This window comes from Delphinus delphis, chromosome 3, assembly GCF_949987515.2.
Source record: "Delphinus delphis chromosome 3, mDelDel1.2, whole genome shotgun sequence".
NCBI lineage: Eukaryota > Metazoa > Chordata > Mammalia > Artiodactyla > Delphinidae > Delphinus > Delphinus delphis.
In genome coordinates, this window is record NC_082685.1 from 5,117,678 (window position 1) to 5,135,785 (window position 18,108).

General features: G+C 54.4%; 1 protein-coding gene across 1 annotated transcript; it reads left to right on the plus strand.

Annotated features, from left to right (window-relative positions):
• Window positions 1–1,271: 1,271 nt before the first annotated feature.
• On the plus strand, window positions 1,272–16,660 carry TNFAIP8L1 (TNF alpha induced protein 8 like 1). The gene is made up of 2 exons (XM_060007495.1): window positions 1,272–1,358; window positions 16,091–16,660. The coding sequence occupies exon 2, from the start codon at window positions 16,096–16,098 to the stop codon at window positions 16,654–16,656; it is 561 nt and encodes a 186-aa protein (XP_059863478.1). The 5' UTR covers window positions 1,272–1,358; window positions 16,091–16,095; the 3' UTR covers window positions 16,657–16,660.
• The last annotated feature ends 1,448 nt before the right edge of the window (window positions 16,661–18,108 follow it).

Below are 18,108 nucleotides of genomic sequence, written 5' to 3' on the forward strand. Positions count from 1 at the left end.
TCTAACCACTGGACCACCAGGGAACTCCCCTTATCCATTATTATTTGTGGACCTGTAGGTTTTATTATTCCCATGTCACAGTGCATAGAAATTATAGACCCCAAATGCCAATACATAATGCCCCGGATGAGAAACCCTTAACTCAGGAGAGGGTAGTACCTGGCTGTGGATGGGAGGAGGTGGGACAAACATTCCTGGGTTTGAATCCTGGCCCTGCCACTTGTGCCTGCATGTCCTCAAGGCAAGTCACTTCCACTCTCTGGGCCTCAGTACCCTGTCCAAAAAGAAAAAGGGGGGGATGAGATAAAGAGACATTTCATTTATTTTTGCCTCATGAGGTCTGTGCCAGGGTTCTGTATCCCCCACATGCAGGGCAGGACTCGACATACATTGGTTGTCCAGACTGCTCTGGCCCCCCTGGTCCTACAGCCGCAACTGGGACCCAGGGTTGGGGATGCAGGGAGGAAATGGAGCAGCAGGGGAGCTGGGAGCTGCTACTGGGCCCGGTTCCCAGGACTCACAGCTGCATCCTCCGGGAGCCCCAGCTGTCCCCACTGCCCCACCCGCTAGCGGCCTGGAGGCTCTTGCGTATCTCGCTGGCTTATTCCCACGGACACCGAGGCTGGATCTGGGAAGTCCCCTAGTGGGGTCTCCAGGGTCCGTCCACGTAGCAACTGCCACAAACCTCACCCGCAACCCAGAAAGATTTATCTTCAACCTTGGTCAGATTCAGCCCGTCTGGGAGGTATAGCAATCTACATGTTTAAGGGGCTCCCAGGTCCTTCTGCTGTAAAGTGTTCTCTGGGGCCGTACTTTAAACGGAGTCCCAGGGGTAGAAAGGGGCCTTCCCAGAGCCACGCGGTTGTTCTGTTTTTCTTTTTGGCTCTCTTTCTCTCCCCGGCCCCCATCTCTCTCTGTTTTTTGACTCTAATTCTCCTTCCTCTCATTTCTTGTACGGGGCCCGGGGTTGGGCTCTCCCCCAGCATCCGGCCCCTTTCGCGATTCCGGAGGAATCTCCCAGAGCTGCCTGGCCCCGCCCCAGGTTCCCCCCCCACCCCCCCGCGGAGACCAGCTCCCATTGGACTCTTCGTACACCGCCCGCGCTGCCATTGGCTGAGCCTACGTCCTCGCCCGCCCCTACCCCCCCCTCGGTCCCTGAAGGTCCTTTGCGCGCGGGCGGGGGCGGGGGGCGGGGCCGCTCAGAGGGGCGGGGCAGTTGGGGGCGGGGTCGAGCTTCCTGCCCCGCCCCGCTGGGTCCCAGTCCTCAGACACGAGTCTCGCGGCCACAGCAAAGCCCCCTCGGAGGCGGCCGGACAGAGCCCTGACCGTCGGACCGACGACGGAGTCCCAGAGAGCAGGTGAGCTAGCGGTGCCGGGGCGCCCCCCAATCTCGGGGGCCACCTGGCCTCTCTGTTTCTCTCGCCCCCTATGTCCCTGACCCCCCTTATGTCTGTTTCCCTCTCCCTCTCCGTTTCTCCCTTTCACTGTCTTCCTGTCATTCTCTTGATGTGTGGGTTACAGGGAGGCATCCTGGGTCTGAACTGCCCACCCTGGCTTGGGGTGGTGCTCTGGGATCAGCACCCCCCTCCCCCCAACAAGAGGACTCTGATGGACTCTGCCCCCTTTCACAGTGCAGGGCACCAGGTGCCAGGGCCAGATTCCAGAGCTAGGAGGGCATTCTAGGTGGTGGGCAGCCAGGCCAAAGGCGTGGAGGTGGGAATGAGTGAGACTTCTGGCTGGTCCAGGCAGCAGAGACAGTCAGAGCCAGGCCCACCCAGACTGGCCACCTGGGAGCTCCCCAGTGTTCTGAAGCCTTGGCCTCAGTTTTGCCAGCTGTGAATTGGGACCTTCGTCGCTGAGGTGACTGGCAGTTGACCTGACCCAGATCTGCATGCATCACTACCTCCTCTCTCCTGGGGGGCTCTCCTGGAGGAGGAGCAGCCCCAGCTGTAAACAGGCCTCTGAGGTTACTTCCTGAGCAGGTCTGAGCCCAGCTGGGGGAGGTGAATGCCCTGGGTGGGGGGTGCCATAGCAGGGTGAGGGCAGTTCAGCCCAGTGGTTGGGTTGGTTCAGCCCAAGCTCAGACCTTGGAATCAGACAAACCTGGGTTCCCGCTCTGCCACTCATCACTGGTACCTTGAACGAGTGATTCAATTCTCCAAGCCTCAATTTCCTGTCTGAGGGTCATAACTCCCTGGGGGTGAGGGCAGCTTCCAGAATTAAATGCAGGAATGTGGGCCCTGCAAGTCTCTACCTGGCCTCCACCTCCTCCCTCTCTCCCCCTCACTCACTCTGCTCCAGCCACACAGCCTCCACATTCCACCAACACGCCAGGCACCATCCTGCCTCAGGGCCTTTGCACGGTCTATTCCCTGTACCTCCATGACAGGTGCACAGGCGCCAACTTTAAAACATAACAAGTTGCCTAGATGGGCTGGGCCAAGGGACTGCCAGGCCAGGGCTGGGCGGCTGGGTGGCTGGGAGGGGCAGAGGAGGAGCCGGCCCAGCGACGCTGTACCTATGGAAACCGGAACAAAGAACTGTCGCCCCAGCCACGCGAACACCTGGGCTGAGCTTCTCCCACTTGGCAGGCTTGGTGGCCTGGGACGCAGGTGGTGGGTGAGTGCCCAGACCTCTTGGAGGGGGGCGAGTCAGGCGCTCACACCCCACTCTGATGGGGGGCAGGGGTCCCTAAGTGAAGAAACCAGTCAGGCAGGTGCAGATTGGAGGCTCTGTCGTATCCCCTTCTGCTGTGTGGCCTTGGGCAGGTCAGGTGCCCCCTGAGCCTCAGTTTCCTCATCTGAGGCCTGGGGAGGGGAGGGGCCTTTTGGTTGCTTGGTGATCTGATGTGATGGGTTCAGGAGGTCTCAGTGTCCCTGTCTGTCAAATGGGGCCACCAGAGGGTGCCTAGGACAAAACTCCATCTGTTGTCATGGAAACAGCCCCAGAGGCGGATGCTGAAGAAACGACACATGCTTGTTCAGGTTCAGCCCCAGGTGTTACAGACTGAGATGGGGACCTAGAGACAGGCAGGACTTGGCCCAGTTACAGAGAACTTGGGCTTTTATCCCAGAATCCCCCACATACACCCCTCCATGAGACAACTTCCCCTGGAATCCCACCACCTGAGGGATTCACAGAGGCACCTCTGGCCCAAGAGTACTTGGGATCTTCTAAGGCCCCGTCTTCCAGGCCTCACTTTTCCCTTCTGTCCAATGGGGCAGTGGAGGTTGGGGAGTGTCCACAGTGGGGGAGCCCCTTCCAGAAGGGTTCGTGCTGTGCTGCTGTGTGACCTTGGGCTATCTGTTTTTCTCGGGGCCTCAGTTTCCCTGGCTGGACAATGGGGCCCTTGGACGAGATATCTGACTCTGTACCCCTCTAGTGCTGGGAGGTCATCTATTCATTCAACAACTGGTTCTGAGCCCCTACTCTAAGCCAAGCCTGGTGCAGGGCGCCAAGGACCTGGCAATGACCAAGGCCCGTCTGGTGTCCCCACCCCCCACTCAGTTCACAGACTGGGGTTGGGAGAGATGGACATTCATCCAGAAAAGTCATTAGGGTTAGCTGTAATTGCATGAAGGAGTGGAGAGACAGATTGATGGGGAAATTAGTTTAGATGGGGGAATCTGGGAGGGCCTCCTGAGGAGGTGACATTTGAGCTGAAGCTCAATGGCAAGAAAGAAATAGCCACATGGAGACCTGGGGGAAAGAGCAATCCAGGCAGAGGGCACAGGTCGTGCAAAGGCCCTGGGGCAGCACCATGCCTGGTGTGTTGGAGGAACAGCCAGGAGACCCGTGTGGATGGAGCAGAGTGAGCGAGGGGGAGAGAGGGAGGAGGGGAGGGCAGGGAAGGAACGGGGCAGGTCGTGCAGGGTCTTGTGAGCCATGGGGAGACTTGGGCTTTTACCCCCAGGGAGGAGGGATCCCTGAAGGGCTGTGGGCAGAAGAGGGGGAGGATCTGACTCGGGTGCTCACTGGCGCCCTCTGGCGGCTGCTACGGAGAGGACAGACTGTAGGGTGCGAGGGCAGGAGCCAGGGGACCAAGATGGAGGCTGTGGGCGGTGCGAAGTGGGTGGAACCCGGACTCATGTAGGGGCTGCATCCACATTCCTGCCAGGTGACCCTCCAGCCTCCTCCACTTGCTGTTAAAAATCTTTTACTTGGGAATTCCCTGGCGGTCCAGTGGTTAGGATTCCATGCTTTCACTGCTGTGGGCCTGGGTTTGATCCCTGGTTGGGGAAGATCCTGCAAGGTGCGCAGCGCGGCCAAAAAAAAAAAAAACTTTTACTCAGCTTGAGCCTCAGCCTGTCCTGTCTTTCTCTGTAGAGGGGTGGGATATGGTCTTCCAACATTCACTTTTGCCCACTGGTGTCCCCCACCCCCACCCCACCCCAGCTCTTTCTTCAGTGGAGATCTGACCACAGTTGAAAGTGTCCCAACTCCCACCGCAGCCTGGCAGGGAGCCAGACCCTGCCCATCCTTGGGGTGGCCCCCGAGGGCTCTGGGGAACCCGGTTTGAAAACCACTGGTATCTGCCCCCCCACCTGAGAAAAGCAGGTCCCCCCTTTTGCCATATCAAAATGGGCACCGACTGTGAGGTCTGAGTGATGGTTGGTAAAGGGCTGGAAGCAGTGGGTGCCCTCATGCTGGCAGAGGGTAATAGTGTGGGGGCATTTGCCACGGTGGGCGGAGATCTGGAGCCCCTGAGGCCACCCTGGGATGCTGCAGCAGGGGCTGAGGGAGGAGGCCCCGCTGAGGGGGCCCATCAATTATTGACGCCCTTTGTTGTGACATAAAGAATTCATGTGGAGGGCGGGCTGCTCCGTGGACCAGTGGCATGCTGAAGCCAGCATCCACCCTCCCCACCCCCGCTCACGAGGGCCACTTGCTGTATTGCCAGGAATTTCGCAACCCTGTTGTTAACATCACCATTATTAAAAAGGACAGACTATCAATAAAACTGGAAGAAAAATAAATTTAAAAAAATGACATACTATGAACTTACAGTCAAATACATTATATTTAAAACAAAAGTATGTATGGGGATTCCCTGGCGGTCCAGTGGTTAGGACTCGGCGCTTTCACTGCCGAGGGTGCAGGTTCAATCCCTGGTCTGGGAACTAAGATCCCACAAGCCACTTGGCAGGGCCAAAAAAAAAAAAAAAAAAAAAAGAAACCTCAAAGATATGGAATATTATTCAGCCATAAAAAGGAGTGAAGCCCTGGGACTCCCCTGGTGGTACAGTGGTTAAGAATCCGCCTGCCAATCCAGGGGACACGGCTTCAAGCCCTGGTCGGGGAAGATCCCACATGCCGTGGGGCAACCAAGCCCCATGAGCCACAACTACTGAGGCCCGCGCGCCTAGAGCCCGTGCTCCACAACAAAGAGAAGCCACTGCAACGAGAAGCCCGCGCACCGCAACGAAGAGTAGCCCCCGCTTGCCGCAACTAGAGAAAGCCTGCGCGCAGCAACGAAGACCCAACGCAGCCAAAAATAAAATTAATTAATTAAAAAAAAAGAAAAACCCTTTAAAAAAAAACAGGAGCCCTGAGCCTTGAAAACATGACACTCAGTGAGAGAAGCCAGACTCATAAGACCACACAGTGGGTGATTCTTTTTATAAGAAAAACAGGCAAATCCATAGAGGCAGAAAGTAAATTAGCGGCTGCCAGAGGGCTGGGGGAGGGGGATGGGGAGTGACTGCTATTGGGGAGGGGGTTTCTTTTCGGAGTGGTGAGAATGTTCCGGAATTAAATAGTTGTGATGGTTACCCAGCTCTGTGAATATATAAAAACACTGAATTGTACACTTTAAAGGGTGAATTTTATGGTATGTGACATATACTTCAGCACAACTTATAAAAAAGCAAAGGTCAAAAATCCTAATTTCTAATTATTTTACTGCACTTTGCAAGGATCTGTGCTCTTGAGGTTATTTTCGTCTAGTGTATCTGTTTGGTGGAGACGGTGAGCAGTTCTTCCCAACTCCATGTTCAAGTTGGAAGCTTGAAATTGGCTGTGGTGAGAGAATTTACACCATGGAAATTGGCAAATGCTACAAATCAGGGTTTGATATATTGTTCTGTCATCATGTAACCCGGAGGTTGGCCAACCTTTTTTTAAAATTTATTTATTTATTTATTTATTTTTGGCTGGGTTGGGTCTTCGTTGCTGTGTGCGGGCTTTCTCTATTTGCGGTGAGTGGGGGTTACTCTTCCTTGCGGTGCGTGGGCTTCTTATTGCAGTGGCTTCTCTTGTTGTGGAGCACGGGCTCTAGGCGCGCGGGCTTCAGTAGTTGTGGCACGCAGGCATCAGTAGTTGTGGCTCGCGGGCTCTAGAGCACAGGCTCTGTAGTTGTGGCGCACAGGCTTAGTTGCTCCGTGGCATGTGGGTTCTTCCCGGACCAGGGCTCGAACCTGTGTCCCCTGCATTGGCAGGTGGATTCTTAACCACTGCGCCACCAGGGAAGTACCCAAGCTTTTTCCATAAAGGGTCAGATAGTAAATATTTTTGGCTTTGCCAGCTTTTCTGCCTCTGTTGCCTCTCTTCAAGGCTGCGTTCCAATAGGACATGAATGGGCGTGGCATGTGCCAATAAAACTTTATTTATTTACAAAAACAGGCAGCAGGCCAGAATTTGCCGCCCTTGGTCTAACTACAGGAAATATCAATAATGAAAATTAAATTTTAAAGGGTGGCATGTCTCTAGCTGCTTCCTTGCGAACAGCACAAAAGCACTGAGGGAATATTCTCTCACCATTCGAAAACTGCCATCGGATTCGGCAAAGAAGTCGCTCACTTGGCTGATAAGTGAGTAAAATCTGAATTCTCCTTGTTCGTATGAAAGAGACCATCCAGCGACATCAGTGTCAGACTGCTCTCCTTTCTCCGTAGCAAGTATAGATTGGCTACTGGTACCAGTTTGGCAAAACTCACCAAGAACACATAGTGAGCCTCGGTTGGGTGTGAAATTCACCCGTGCAAAATCCTTTCTTACGTCTGTAAGTTGCATGGGGCACATCCTTTATGTCAGGAACATTTATGGTAAACATATGTATGTACCTACATGCCTACATTTATTTTTCCTGGAAAGCTGGTGGCTAAGAATTCTCCAGCGCTTAGTGAATGGGGTGGGACGCAGCATTCACGGTGCACCCGGGGGGCACTGGGGACCCTGGGAAGCAGGATCTTCTGCCCTGTGGAATCCCCATCACCCCCACACCTAGCATCCAGGACTGGGAATCTGTGGGTTGAGGGGCCACCCCGGCGCACCTGTGACCTGGGTTGGATGGGGGGCCATGGGAGGAGTCTCCCCACCTGGGCCTCCCAGCTGGCAGGGCCTGGCAGAGGCCCTGAGACTGGACCATGCCTAGCATGTTGCAGGGACAGCAAGAGGGGAGATGAAGGAGGGGAGGTCATTGATGTGGGGAGCGGGAAGGTTGGCCCTGCTCCAGAGTTTGGGGACAGAAGGGATTGGGAGGAACGAGGTCCACTGGGGCCAGTGCCGTCCACTGCCGTGTGCCCTTCCCCTTGGGGGAGGCTCACATTCAGTCCTGCTTCCACCCCACCCTCCCTCCAAGCCCACCTTTGCCTGTGTGGGGAAAGGATGCTGTCAAGTCTAGAGCAACCCGAGGCTCCACCGTCTGTGGCCAGTTTGGGAGCTGGAGTGTCCAAAATGGGGACAGGAACAAAGGTCAGAGTCAAAAAGACAAAGTGGGGTTGGCAGAGGGTGAAAGTCTGAGCGTGGACAGAGGGCTGAGGTTCCAGAAAGAATGTGGGGTGCAGGGCAGCAATCAGCAGAGACAGGGACTCAGTGACTAGACACCCATTTCACAGATGGGAAAGTGCCTCCAGGGGCTGGGGCTTGTGTGAGGTCATGGAGGGGAGACCTCAGAGCTGTGGGAGGGCCTGGACAGTGGCCTCCTCGGGGGCTGTGGACCAGCCTCCGGTCTCCTCCTTGGCACTGTCCTGCCCCAGGGCCTTTGCACCAGCCATTCCCTCTGCCTGGCTCACCCTCCCCCAGACCCTGTCCTTCCAGTCCCAGTCCCAGCTCCAGGGGCTCCACCTTGGAGGGGCCCTCCTGACCACCCAGCCTAGGTCACCTGCCGTCCCTGGCTGTCACTGCCCCCCATCCCCGGGGGGATGTCCCTCCCCCCATCCCCCTGAAATTATCCTGTTTATTTCCACATTCCACATCCACATTCCACATTCCACATTCACTGCTTCCTGGTGCCTCCCCCTTCCATCAGGGGCAACACCTCTTAGGGGGCCGTTTTGGAAATTCAGAGGGCTTTTTTTTCCCCTCCCACTTATGATAACAACAGGATATGCTAGCATTTGGGGGGCAGGGACCAAGGCACTAGGCGTCTGGCCATGCTCAGGGCAGCCCCTGGCCCTCACAACTTCCTAATGTCCTGCCAGAAACCGATGACTAGGGGTTTCAATATTCAGTGAATTTTCCTGAAATGCAACTCCTGGGTAAATCAAGGGAAGATGGAGCTCTTTTTTGATAGAAATTTGTAGCTACGTGTTCCCTGCGATGCCCTGTATGGGGCAAACCTCTGACAGATGCACTCCATCATTGAGTGCAGTGGGCCTGAGCTTTTAAGGAGGAAAAAAAATTTTTAATACTTCTTTGTGTATTTATTTGGCTGTACCAGGTCTTAGTTGAGGCCCACGGGATCTTCATTGCTGCATGTGGGATCTTTAGTTGCGGTATGTGGGATCTAGTTCCCTGGCCAGGGATCGAACCTGGGCCCCCTGCATTGGGAGTGCGGAGTCCCAACCACTGGACCACTGGGGAAGTCCCAGGAAAATTCTTTTTTAATCAAACATGTATTGAGCATGTACCATGTGCCTGGCTAGGTGGAAGTGATTTGCAAATCTCCACTTGTGTAATACTTTTCTTTTTTTTTTTTTAATTAATTAATTAATTTTTGGCTGCATTGTGTCTTCATTGCTGCGTGTGGGCTTTCTCTAGTTTCGGCGAGTGGGGGCTTCTCTTGTTGCGGAGCACGGGCTCTAGGTCCATGGGCTTCAGTAGTTGTGGCTCACGGGCTCACTAGTTGTGGCACATGGGCTTAGTTGCTCCGCAGCATGTGGGATCTTCCCGGACCAGGGCTGAACCCGTGTCCCCTGCATTGGCAGGCAGATTAATAGCCGCTGCGCCACCAGGGAAGTCCCTGTAATCCTTTTATTTCTGTTTGTATTACTGCTTGGGCCAAATCGTGATTTTTAAATTTTTTTTTTTTTTTGGCCGTGCTGAGCAGCATGTGGGATCTTAGTTCCCCGACCAGGGATCCAACCCGCACCCCCTGCAGTGGAAGCGGGGAGTCTTAACCAGTGGACTGTCAGGGAAGTCCCAATTTATTTAACGTTTTTAAAATGAGGCATAGGGCTTCCCTGGTGGCGCAGTGGTTGACAGTCCGCCTGCCGATGCAGGGGACACGGGTTCGTGCCCCGGTCCGGGGATATCCCACGTGCCGAAGAGCGGCTGGGCCCATGAGCCATGGCCACTGAGCCTGCGCATCTGGAGCCTGTGCTCCGCAACGGGAGAGGCCACAACAGTGAGGGCCAGCGTACCGCAAAAAAAAAAAAAAAAAAAAAAAAAAAAAGGCATAAAATAGAGTAAGGGGCACAAAGGTATAAACTATATACGCTTGATATGTATACAGTAAGTGTTCAGCTTGATGACATAGAATTCACATATTGTAAAATTCACTATTTTAAAGTGCTCACATTCCAGAACATTTTGCCACCCCCAAAAGAAATCCCATCCCATTAGCAGTCACTCTCCATTCTCTGCTCCCCAGCCCCTGGAAACCACTAATTCACTTTCTGTCTGTGTGAATTTGCCTGTTCTGGACGGTTCCCATCAATGGAATCACACACAGTGGGTCCTTCTGTGTCTGGCTTCTCTCACTGAGCATCGTGTTCTCAGGGTCCATCCATGTTATAGTGAGTGTCGGTGCTTCACTCATTTTTATGATTGAATAACATCCCAGTGTGTGGATGGGCCACAATTGGTTTGTCCATTTATCTGCTGGCGGGCATTTGGGTTGTTTCCACTTTTTGGTTATTACGCATCATGCTGCTATGCCCACGTGTGTATACGTTTTTATGTGTACGTATGTTTTCATCTCTTTGGGGTAGGTACTTAGGAGTATAACTGCTGGGTCATGTGGTAACTCTGTGTTTGAGGAACTGCCAAAAAACTGTTTTCCACGGCGGCTGCACCATTTTCTATTCCTACCAGCCGTGGGTGAGGGGCTCCAGTTTCTCCCATCCTTGCCAGCCCTTTTGTCTGTCTTTTTGAAACGGCCATCCTAGTGGGGCTGAGGTGATGTATCATGATGATTTTGACTTGTTTTCCTAGTAGCCAGTGATGTTGAGCATCTTTTCACTTGCTTATTGGCCATTTATATATCTTCCTTGGAGAAATGTTAGATTTTTAAAAAATCAAGATATAACTCACATACCATAAAAGTTACCCTTTGAAAGTTTACAGTTTTCTGGGTTTTAGTGTATTCACATTTCTTTGTAACCATCCAACTCGATGACTTTTTACATTGTGTAAACCCAGATGGAGACACAGAACATGAAACATTCCGGGGACTTCCCTGGTGGTCCAGTGGTTAAGAATCTGCGCTTCCACTGACAGGGGGCGTGGGTTTGAAAAACAATTTTTTTTTTAATTAAAAAATTAGGGACTTCCCTGGTGGTCCAGTGCCGATCCCTGGTCAGGGAGCTAAGATCCCACATGCCTCGCGGCCAAAAAACAAAACAGAAGCAATACTGTAACAAATTTAATAAAGACTTTAAAAATGGTCCACATGAAAAAAAAAATCTTTTAAAAAAATTTAAAAATTAAAAAAAAAAAAAAATCCAGAGCTCCTCCCTGTACAATCCCCCTCACCTTTGTCACCACATATTAATTTTATTTATTTATTTTGCGGTACGTGGGCCTCTCACTGCTGTGGCCTCCCCCGTCGCGGAGCACAGGCTCCAGACGCACAGGCTCAGCAGCCACGGCTCACGGGCCCAGCCGCTCCGCGGCATGTGGGATCTTCCCAGACTGGGGCATGAACCCATGTCCCCTGCATCGGCAGGCGGACTCTCAACCACTGCGCCACCAGGGAAGCCCTAATTTTATTTTTATACCAGCAGGTGGAGACAGACGGTACTGCCTGTGGATTCCATTTCAGGGAAATGGGGGCACCCAAATTCTTTTCTAATAAGGAGGTGGCATGGTGTCTAGAAGGCTGGGGTCCCTTGGAAGGCAGGGACGGGATCTCTCTTGGTCACTGCTATGTCCCCAGTGCCTGGGACACAACTGGTGCTCCCTAAGTGCTCACTGAGCCACTGAATGAATGTTCCAGCCGAGCCCTTGAAGCTTTATTGGGCTTTCCTGGCTGTGACGATAGTGGGGTGATCTGGCATTTGGTGGGCAGGGGCCAGGGACACTGGCTGTCTGGCCGCTGAGCCCCTCCGCTGTCCCTGGGAAGGGCCTGCCCCAGAAAGCCTGCCCTGGTGCAGCCAGGCCCCTCCTGGCTTGTCTGCCCTTGGACTTGGATGAGCGCAGCTGGCAGGAAGGAAGGCTGGGGTTTATTTTGGTCCCCAGCATGCTCCCCCGGGAGAGCAGTCATCTCCCTGTCTGGCTGCTTGGATGGAGGCGTTTCTGGTAGAACAATGGGTCAGCGGCTGGGGGGTGGGAGTGGGGACCGCTGATCCATTGCAGCTGGGCTGGTCCAGGTGTCATAGGTCTGGGGACTGCCCCAAGGGGAGTAGGGGCAAGGAGTGTGGAGGCCAAGAGGGAAGGCTGCAGCTGCCCCCGCCCTCCGCCCCTTTTCCTCTGTGCTCGGCAGGGTGGGTGTGGGGCAGTACTGCTGCTGAGGGCCCAGGCTCTTCCTGAAGCTGGTAAACAGGACAGGCTTCCCCTGTGAACCAACACGCCCGACCTCAGGACTTGCAGAGGGGAAGGTCAAGGCCCAGAGAGAGACAGAACCCTGCCTGGGGTCACACAGCAACCAAATAGGCAGAAAGACCTGGGCACCAGAGTCCTTGAGATCCAGGGAAAGGCCTTCTCCTCTCTGAGTCTCAATTTGTCCATCTGTAAACTGGGGAGCTGGACCCAGGGAGTTGGGAGTTCCCCCCCGCCCCCGGGTTCCAATGTTTGCAGACATCCTTTCCCTCATACATTCAACAAACACTTACTGGGTGTCTGCTGGGTACCAGGCCCTGGGTTAGGGTTAGGAGACATGGCGTGAACAAGAAAGATGCAGGGGAATTCCCTGGCAGTCCAGTGGTCAGCACTCTGTGCTTCCACTGCAGGGGCCAGAGGTTTGATCCCTGGTTGGGGAACTAAGATCCTGCATGACCTGTGACACGGCCAAAAAAAAAAAGATGCAGCCCCTACCCAAGCTGTCAGGCCGGGGAGATGGACACCGAAACCAAGGTACTCGGGGCCATGATGGAGGATGCCCCGGGCACCACGGGAGCCAAGGGGGCACCTGGCCCAGCCTGGGGCATCCAGAAGTCTTCCAAGAGGAGGTGACAGTAACTCTGAGACTTGAATGAGTTTACGGGATAAGTGATGGGTGAGAGAGGAGTCTAGGTAGAGGGAATGGAATAGAACGTTCTAGAGAAACAGAGGTGAGAGGGCATCCTGGAAGCATAGTTATTCCTTGCTGCTGCTCTTTTTTTCCCCAGAGAACATCACAGAGAAATAGGTCTCTACATTCAGGGAGCTGAATGGCATAGAGCTTGAAGGTCAGAAGTCCAGGCAGTGGCGTCCAGCCTCTTGCCCGGGGAAAGCTCACAACCCGCGCGACACTCAGGTTGGTCACAAGCTTCTGCCCTAGGATGGAGGTAGTTCTCCCTCCTTACAGCCACCATCCTCCATTTTACTGATGGGGAAACTGAGGCATGGGGCAGTTATGTTGCTTGACCAAGAGTTTAGAGCCAGGAGCAGGCCCTAAATTTTGGGGCTGGTTTTGTCATGGGGGACAGCCCCACAAGACTCAGGGCAACTCGCAGGAGTCAGCTGGGGAAAGCAGAGAGCGTAGGGGTGCAGAGGTGGTGGGGGCAGGCAGTCCCTGTGTTGCTGTGTGGCCTTGGGGAAATGGCTCAGCCTCTCTGAGCCTGTGTAATTTCTTCTGCAACCCGGCAACCAGCCGAATACAACACCACGCTGAAGTGATGAAATAGGCACACGCCGCTGCTCAGGGCCTGCCACGCGGTGCTGAGTCACCCACACCCCTGCTCTGCCCTAGCCTTTGTACAGGGTCTGGGGCTGCTGTGGGAGCAGGGAAGACTGGGTCATTCATCTGCAGGCCCGTCCCGACCTCTGTGGGCAGGGAGAGGGCGGCCGAGGCTTGGGACTTCTCCCGGGGTCTGAGCTCACACACAGATGGGCTTTGTCGGGGTTCCTGTGGCTGAGTGGGCACCCATGTGGCATTCCTGGTCTGGCTGGCCTGAGGCTGGGGTCGGGGTGGATTCCCACCAGAGCCTGGGGCAGCAGCGGGTCAGGGCTGGGGGTGGGTCTCAGGCTCCCTCATTCATTTGGAAGATGTTTCCGGAGCCTCCAAAAACACAGCAGTTAAGGAATCAGGCCCATTACCTCCCCCGTGGCCTGCGGTGAGGCAGACCACGGAAGAAGCAAAGCCAGCGGGGCAGAGCAGTGATGAGGGATGCCTGGGGTGCTCTGTGGCTCAGAGGAGGTGCCTCACTGTCAGTTTGGCTGTTCGAGGGTGGCTTCCTAGAGGAGGTGGTGTCCAGGCTGAGCTGAGGGATGAACCTGCGAGGGTGAGAGGCAGGGGCTTAGGGGCCAGGGCTTTTGGGGGATGTATATGTGTCCACCAGAGAAGAGGCAGGGGTTTGGGGGCCAAGGTGTTGGGGGATGTATAGGAGCTCACCAGGGAAGATGCAGGGGCTGGAATGAGGTGTGGGCTTTGGTCCTGAGAGCCATGAGGAGCTGCCAGCTGGTTCTTACAAGGAAAGGGCTAAGCCCAGATGTGCAATGTAGGAAGAATTCTGGCGCTGCAGGAAGGAGGTGGTTGGAAGGGGAGCCTCCAGAGCCTGGGGGATCTGGAAGACTGCCATGCAGGAAGGACAAAAGGAGTCAGACATAAGGGACAGACAGAGGTCCAGGCTTCTGCGGTTGGAGGCCTGGTCACTGTTCCCAGACAGCCAGCCTGCCATTCACCTTGGCCACCTCCCTGGCCCTTTCCTGGGTGGAAGCTGATGCAAGTCAATATTTCTGTATCAGAGGAATCAGCAGAGTGATGCGTTTCCAGAAACCCCACAAATGGCCCTGGGGAACCCCCACCCAGGTCACTGCCCCCCTGACTCATTCAGGGCCTGACTAAGGTCTCAGGATGTCCGTTGTAAACTCAAGGGGGTGAGGAGGCCAGGAGCATTGGTACCTAGGCTTCTCCACCCTGAACAGCCCAGGGGCTGGGCTGGGACCCTGTTTCATGGAGCTGCAGGATGAGGGGAATGATAAGCTGGACCCCTCCTGTGATAACTCACCTTGAGCCCCTTCTCAACTCAGAGCAAGGATACAGTGGGTTTGCAGGGCTGGTACCAGGGACCACAAGTAGTGGGATTCAGAAGGCCCTGCCCATTAATTTCCAAAATATACAAACAGCTCATACAACTCAATAACCAAAAAACAACCCAATCAAAAAATGGGCAGAAGACTAAATAGACATTTCTCCAAAGAAAACACAGAGATGGCCAACAGGTAACATGAAAAGATGCTCATCATTGCTAATTATTAGAGAAACGCAAATCAAAACTACAATGAGGTATCACCTCACACTGGTCAGAATGGCCATCATTAAAAAGTCTACAAGTAACAAATGCTGGAGAGGGTGTGGAGAAAAGAGAACCCTCCTACACTATTAGTGGGAATGTAAATTGTTGCAGCCACTATGGAGAACAGTATAGAGCTTCCTCAAAAACTAAAAACAGTGTTGCCATATGATCTAGCAATCCCACTCCTGGGCATATATCCAGACAAAACTCTAATTCGAAAAGATACATGCACCCCAATGTTCACAGCAGCACTATTCACAATAGCCAAGATATAGAAACAACCTAAATGTCCATCGACAGATGAATGGATAAATAAGATGTGGTATACATACACAGTGGAATATTACTCAGCCATGAAAAAGAATGAAATAATGCCATTTGCAGCAACATGGATGGACCTAGAGATTCTCATACTAAGGGGAGTAAGTCAAAAACAAAGACAAATACCATATGATAAAACCTATACGTGGAATCTAAAATAGGACACAAATGAAGTTATCTACCAAACAGAAACAGACTCACAGACATAGAGAACAGACTTGTGTTTGCCAAGGGGGAGGGTGGGTAGGGGAAGGAAGGATTGGGAGTTTGGGATTAGCAGATGCAAATGAGTATATACAGAATGGACAAACAACAAGGAGGTCCTATGGTATAGCACAGGGAACTAGATTCAGTATCCTGTAATAAACCATAACAGAAGGCCCTGCCCAGATTTCAACATTACACATTAATTCCTTTGACTTTTTTAGAAACAAATTCCCTTAGGGTCCCTTGGGTCATCATCTCTTCAGTGTGAATGCTATTTTTTAAACGAGCTTTTCCTAAAAATAGCTTTTGCTATTTTTTTTCACAAGTTTCTGCCGTTCTGTGCTCCTGCTACTTGGAATTTCCCTCCTCTAGGCCTTGGAGCATGGGGATCTTCCCGCCTGGGATGCCCTCCCCATTTTCTCACCTGTCTCTTCCTCCAGGAGGTCAGCCTTGGCCCTCTTGATCTGCTGGGGATCCTGTGCTATGTGGGCTCTTGCAGCTTCCCGGATGGTAGCACTTACTGTGTTCCCGGGGGCTCGCTGGTCGGCTCTGTACACCCAGTCCTGGCACACACAGTAGGTCTGTGGAATGGGCACGCAGGCTCCCCTGGAGATAGGCTGGTGGCGTGTGCCCATTTCCCGGATTGGGAAGACGGTGGTCGCCAACGTTAGCGGCCCGCCCAGGCAAGCCCCTGGCAGCCGGGCTGTGCGGGCTGACGGCGGGTCTGTGTCCCCACCCCCGCGCAGGGCGGATGGACACCTTCAGCACCAAGAGCCTGGCCCTCCAGGCCCAGAAGAAGCTCCTGAGCAAGATGGCATCCAGGGCGGTAGCGGCCGCGTTCATCGACGACACCAGCAGCGAGGTGCTGGACGAGCTGTACCGCGCCACCAAGGAGTTCACCCGCAGCCGCAAGGAGGCCCAGAAAGTGGTCAAGAACCTGGTCAAGGTGGCCGTGAAGCTGGGTGTCCTGCTGCGCAGCGGGCAGCTGGGCGGCGAGGAGCTGGCGCGGCTGCAGCGCTTCCGGCAGCAGGCCCGCCGCCTGGCCATGACCGCCGTCAGCTTCCACCAGGTGGACTTCACCTTCGACCGACGCGTCCTGGCCGCCGCCCTGCTTGAGTGCCGGGACCTGCTGCACCAGGCGGCGGGCGCGCACCTGACCGCCAAGTCCCACGGCCGCATCAACCACGTGTTCGGCCACTTGGCTGACTGCGACTTCCTCGCCGCGCTCTACGGCCCGGCTGAGCCCTACCGCTCCCACCTGCGCAGGATCTGCGAGGGTCTCACCCGGCTGCTGGACGAGGAGAGCATATGACCTCCGACCTCCTCGTTCCGGCTTGCCGCTGGGGGCGGGGCTTGCGGGGGGGTTTTTAACCTCTTTTCTCCCAGTCTGACTCTGGCCAAAACCACCCCGCCCAACACACACATACACACACACACACACGCACGCACGCACGCACGCACGCACACACGCACGCGCGCGCGCGTCCGCCTCTGCAGCTCTAAGGACCCAGGTCACCTGTCCTCCTCCGGCCCAGTCTCCGTGGGGAGAGGAACTCAGCGCGGAACCCGGCACGGCCTGCCTGCGCCAGCAGCCTCCCGGGGCACTTGGAGACCACTGCCTGCTCCGGCGCACCGTCTGCACAATAACCCTTGAGCCACCGGTCTGAACCCCTCAGATCACTTGGTGTCTCTGACAGCTGGCGGCTTCCCACTTCATAATGTTGCCTGGGCTTTTGCATTCCCACAGAGAGGATCATGGGGAACCAGGAGAAAGGGAGTGTTATACAGTGAGCTGTTCCCCCGCCCCAAGTTCCTCGAAGTCCTAAGCCCCAGGGCCTCTGAATATGACCTTATTTAGAAATAGGGTGATTGCAGATGTGATTAGTTGAGTTCATACTGGAGCAGGGGTGGCTAATCCACTCTGAGTGGCGTGCTTATGAGAAGGGGACATTTGGACACAGACTCAGAGGACAATGCTATATGACGGTGGTGGTAGAGACTGGGGGGAGGTGTCTGAACGACAAGGAACATCAAGGACTGCCAGCCACCCCCAGAAGCTGGGAGAGAGCCTGGAACAGCCCTCGGAGGGAACCAGCCCCGCTGACCCCTTGATCTCAGGCCTCCAGAGGTGAGCGCGAACAAGCTTCTGTTGTTTCAGCCTCCCAGGCTGGGGTACTTTGTTCCGCAGACCAGGAAATGGGCCCTGGGAGCCACGCGAGGGCCGCGGTGGGTGCAGGTGTGTCAGTGAGGACGCCTCCTCCCTCTGGTTGGCATCGTGGCCCAGACTCCCACATGGGAGAGGAACGGAGCGTGCCCCCCATGCAGGGTGTCAGGGGAAAGCTGTCTGAGATGCGTGCATGTTTTTAAATGATGATTTCATATTTGGAAAACAAACAAACAATTGTTTTTATAAGACGGGCCTCAGAAACAAAGCTCAACAACTCTTGGCTTTGGCAACGCTGGTGTGGCGATTCTTAACTTGGGGCGTGGATGGACACGTTGGGGTGTGGGAGCATTATTTGTGATTTGTCAGAAGTGGGCATGGGTTTTAAAAATGCGAAACCCGGCTGCAGGTCTGGCCATGTCAGGGCCGGGAAGGTTATTTTGGGCACTCAGTGGGGAGCGGGGGAACGATGTCTATTTTTGCAGAACCTGGTCTGTTTAGGGCAAAGACTGCAAACAGGAGGCCTGCAGGCCTTATTAGGCAAGAAGATGGGTTTGCTTAGCCCCATCCAGTGTTTGAGACATTTGGAATTAGTTGCCA

Coding starts and splice junctions, on each gene's coding strand:
- TNFAIP8L1 (XM_060007495.1), top strand. CDS start 16,096: ATGGACACCTTCAGCACCAAGAGCCTGGCCCTCCAGGCCCAGAAGAAG.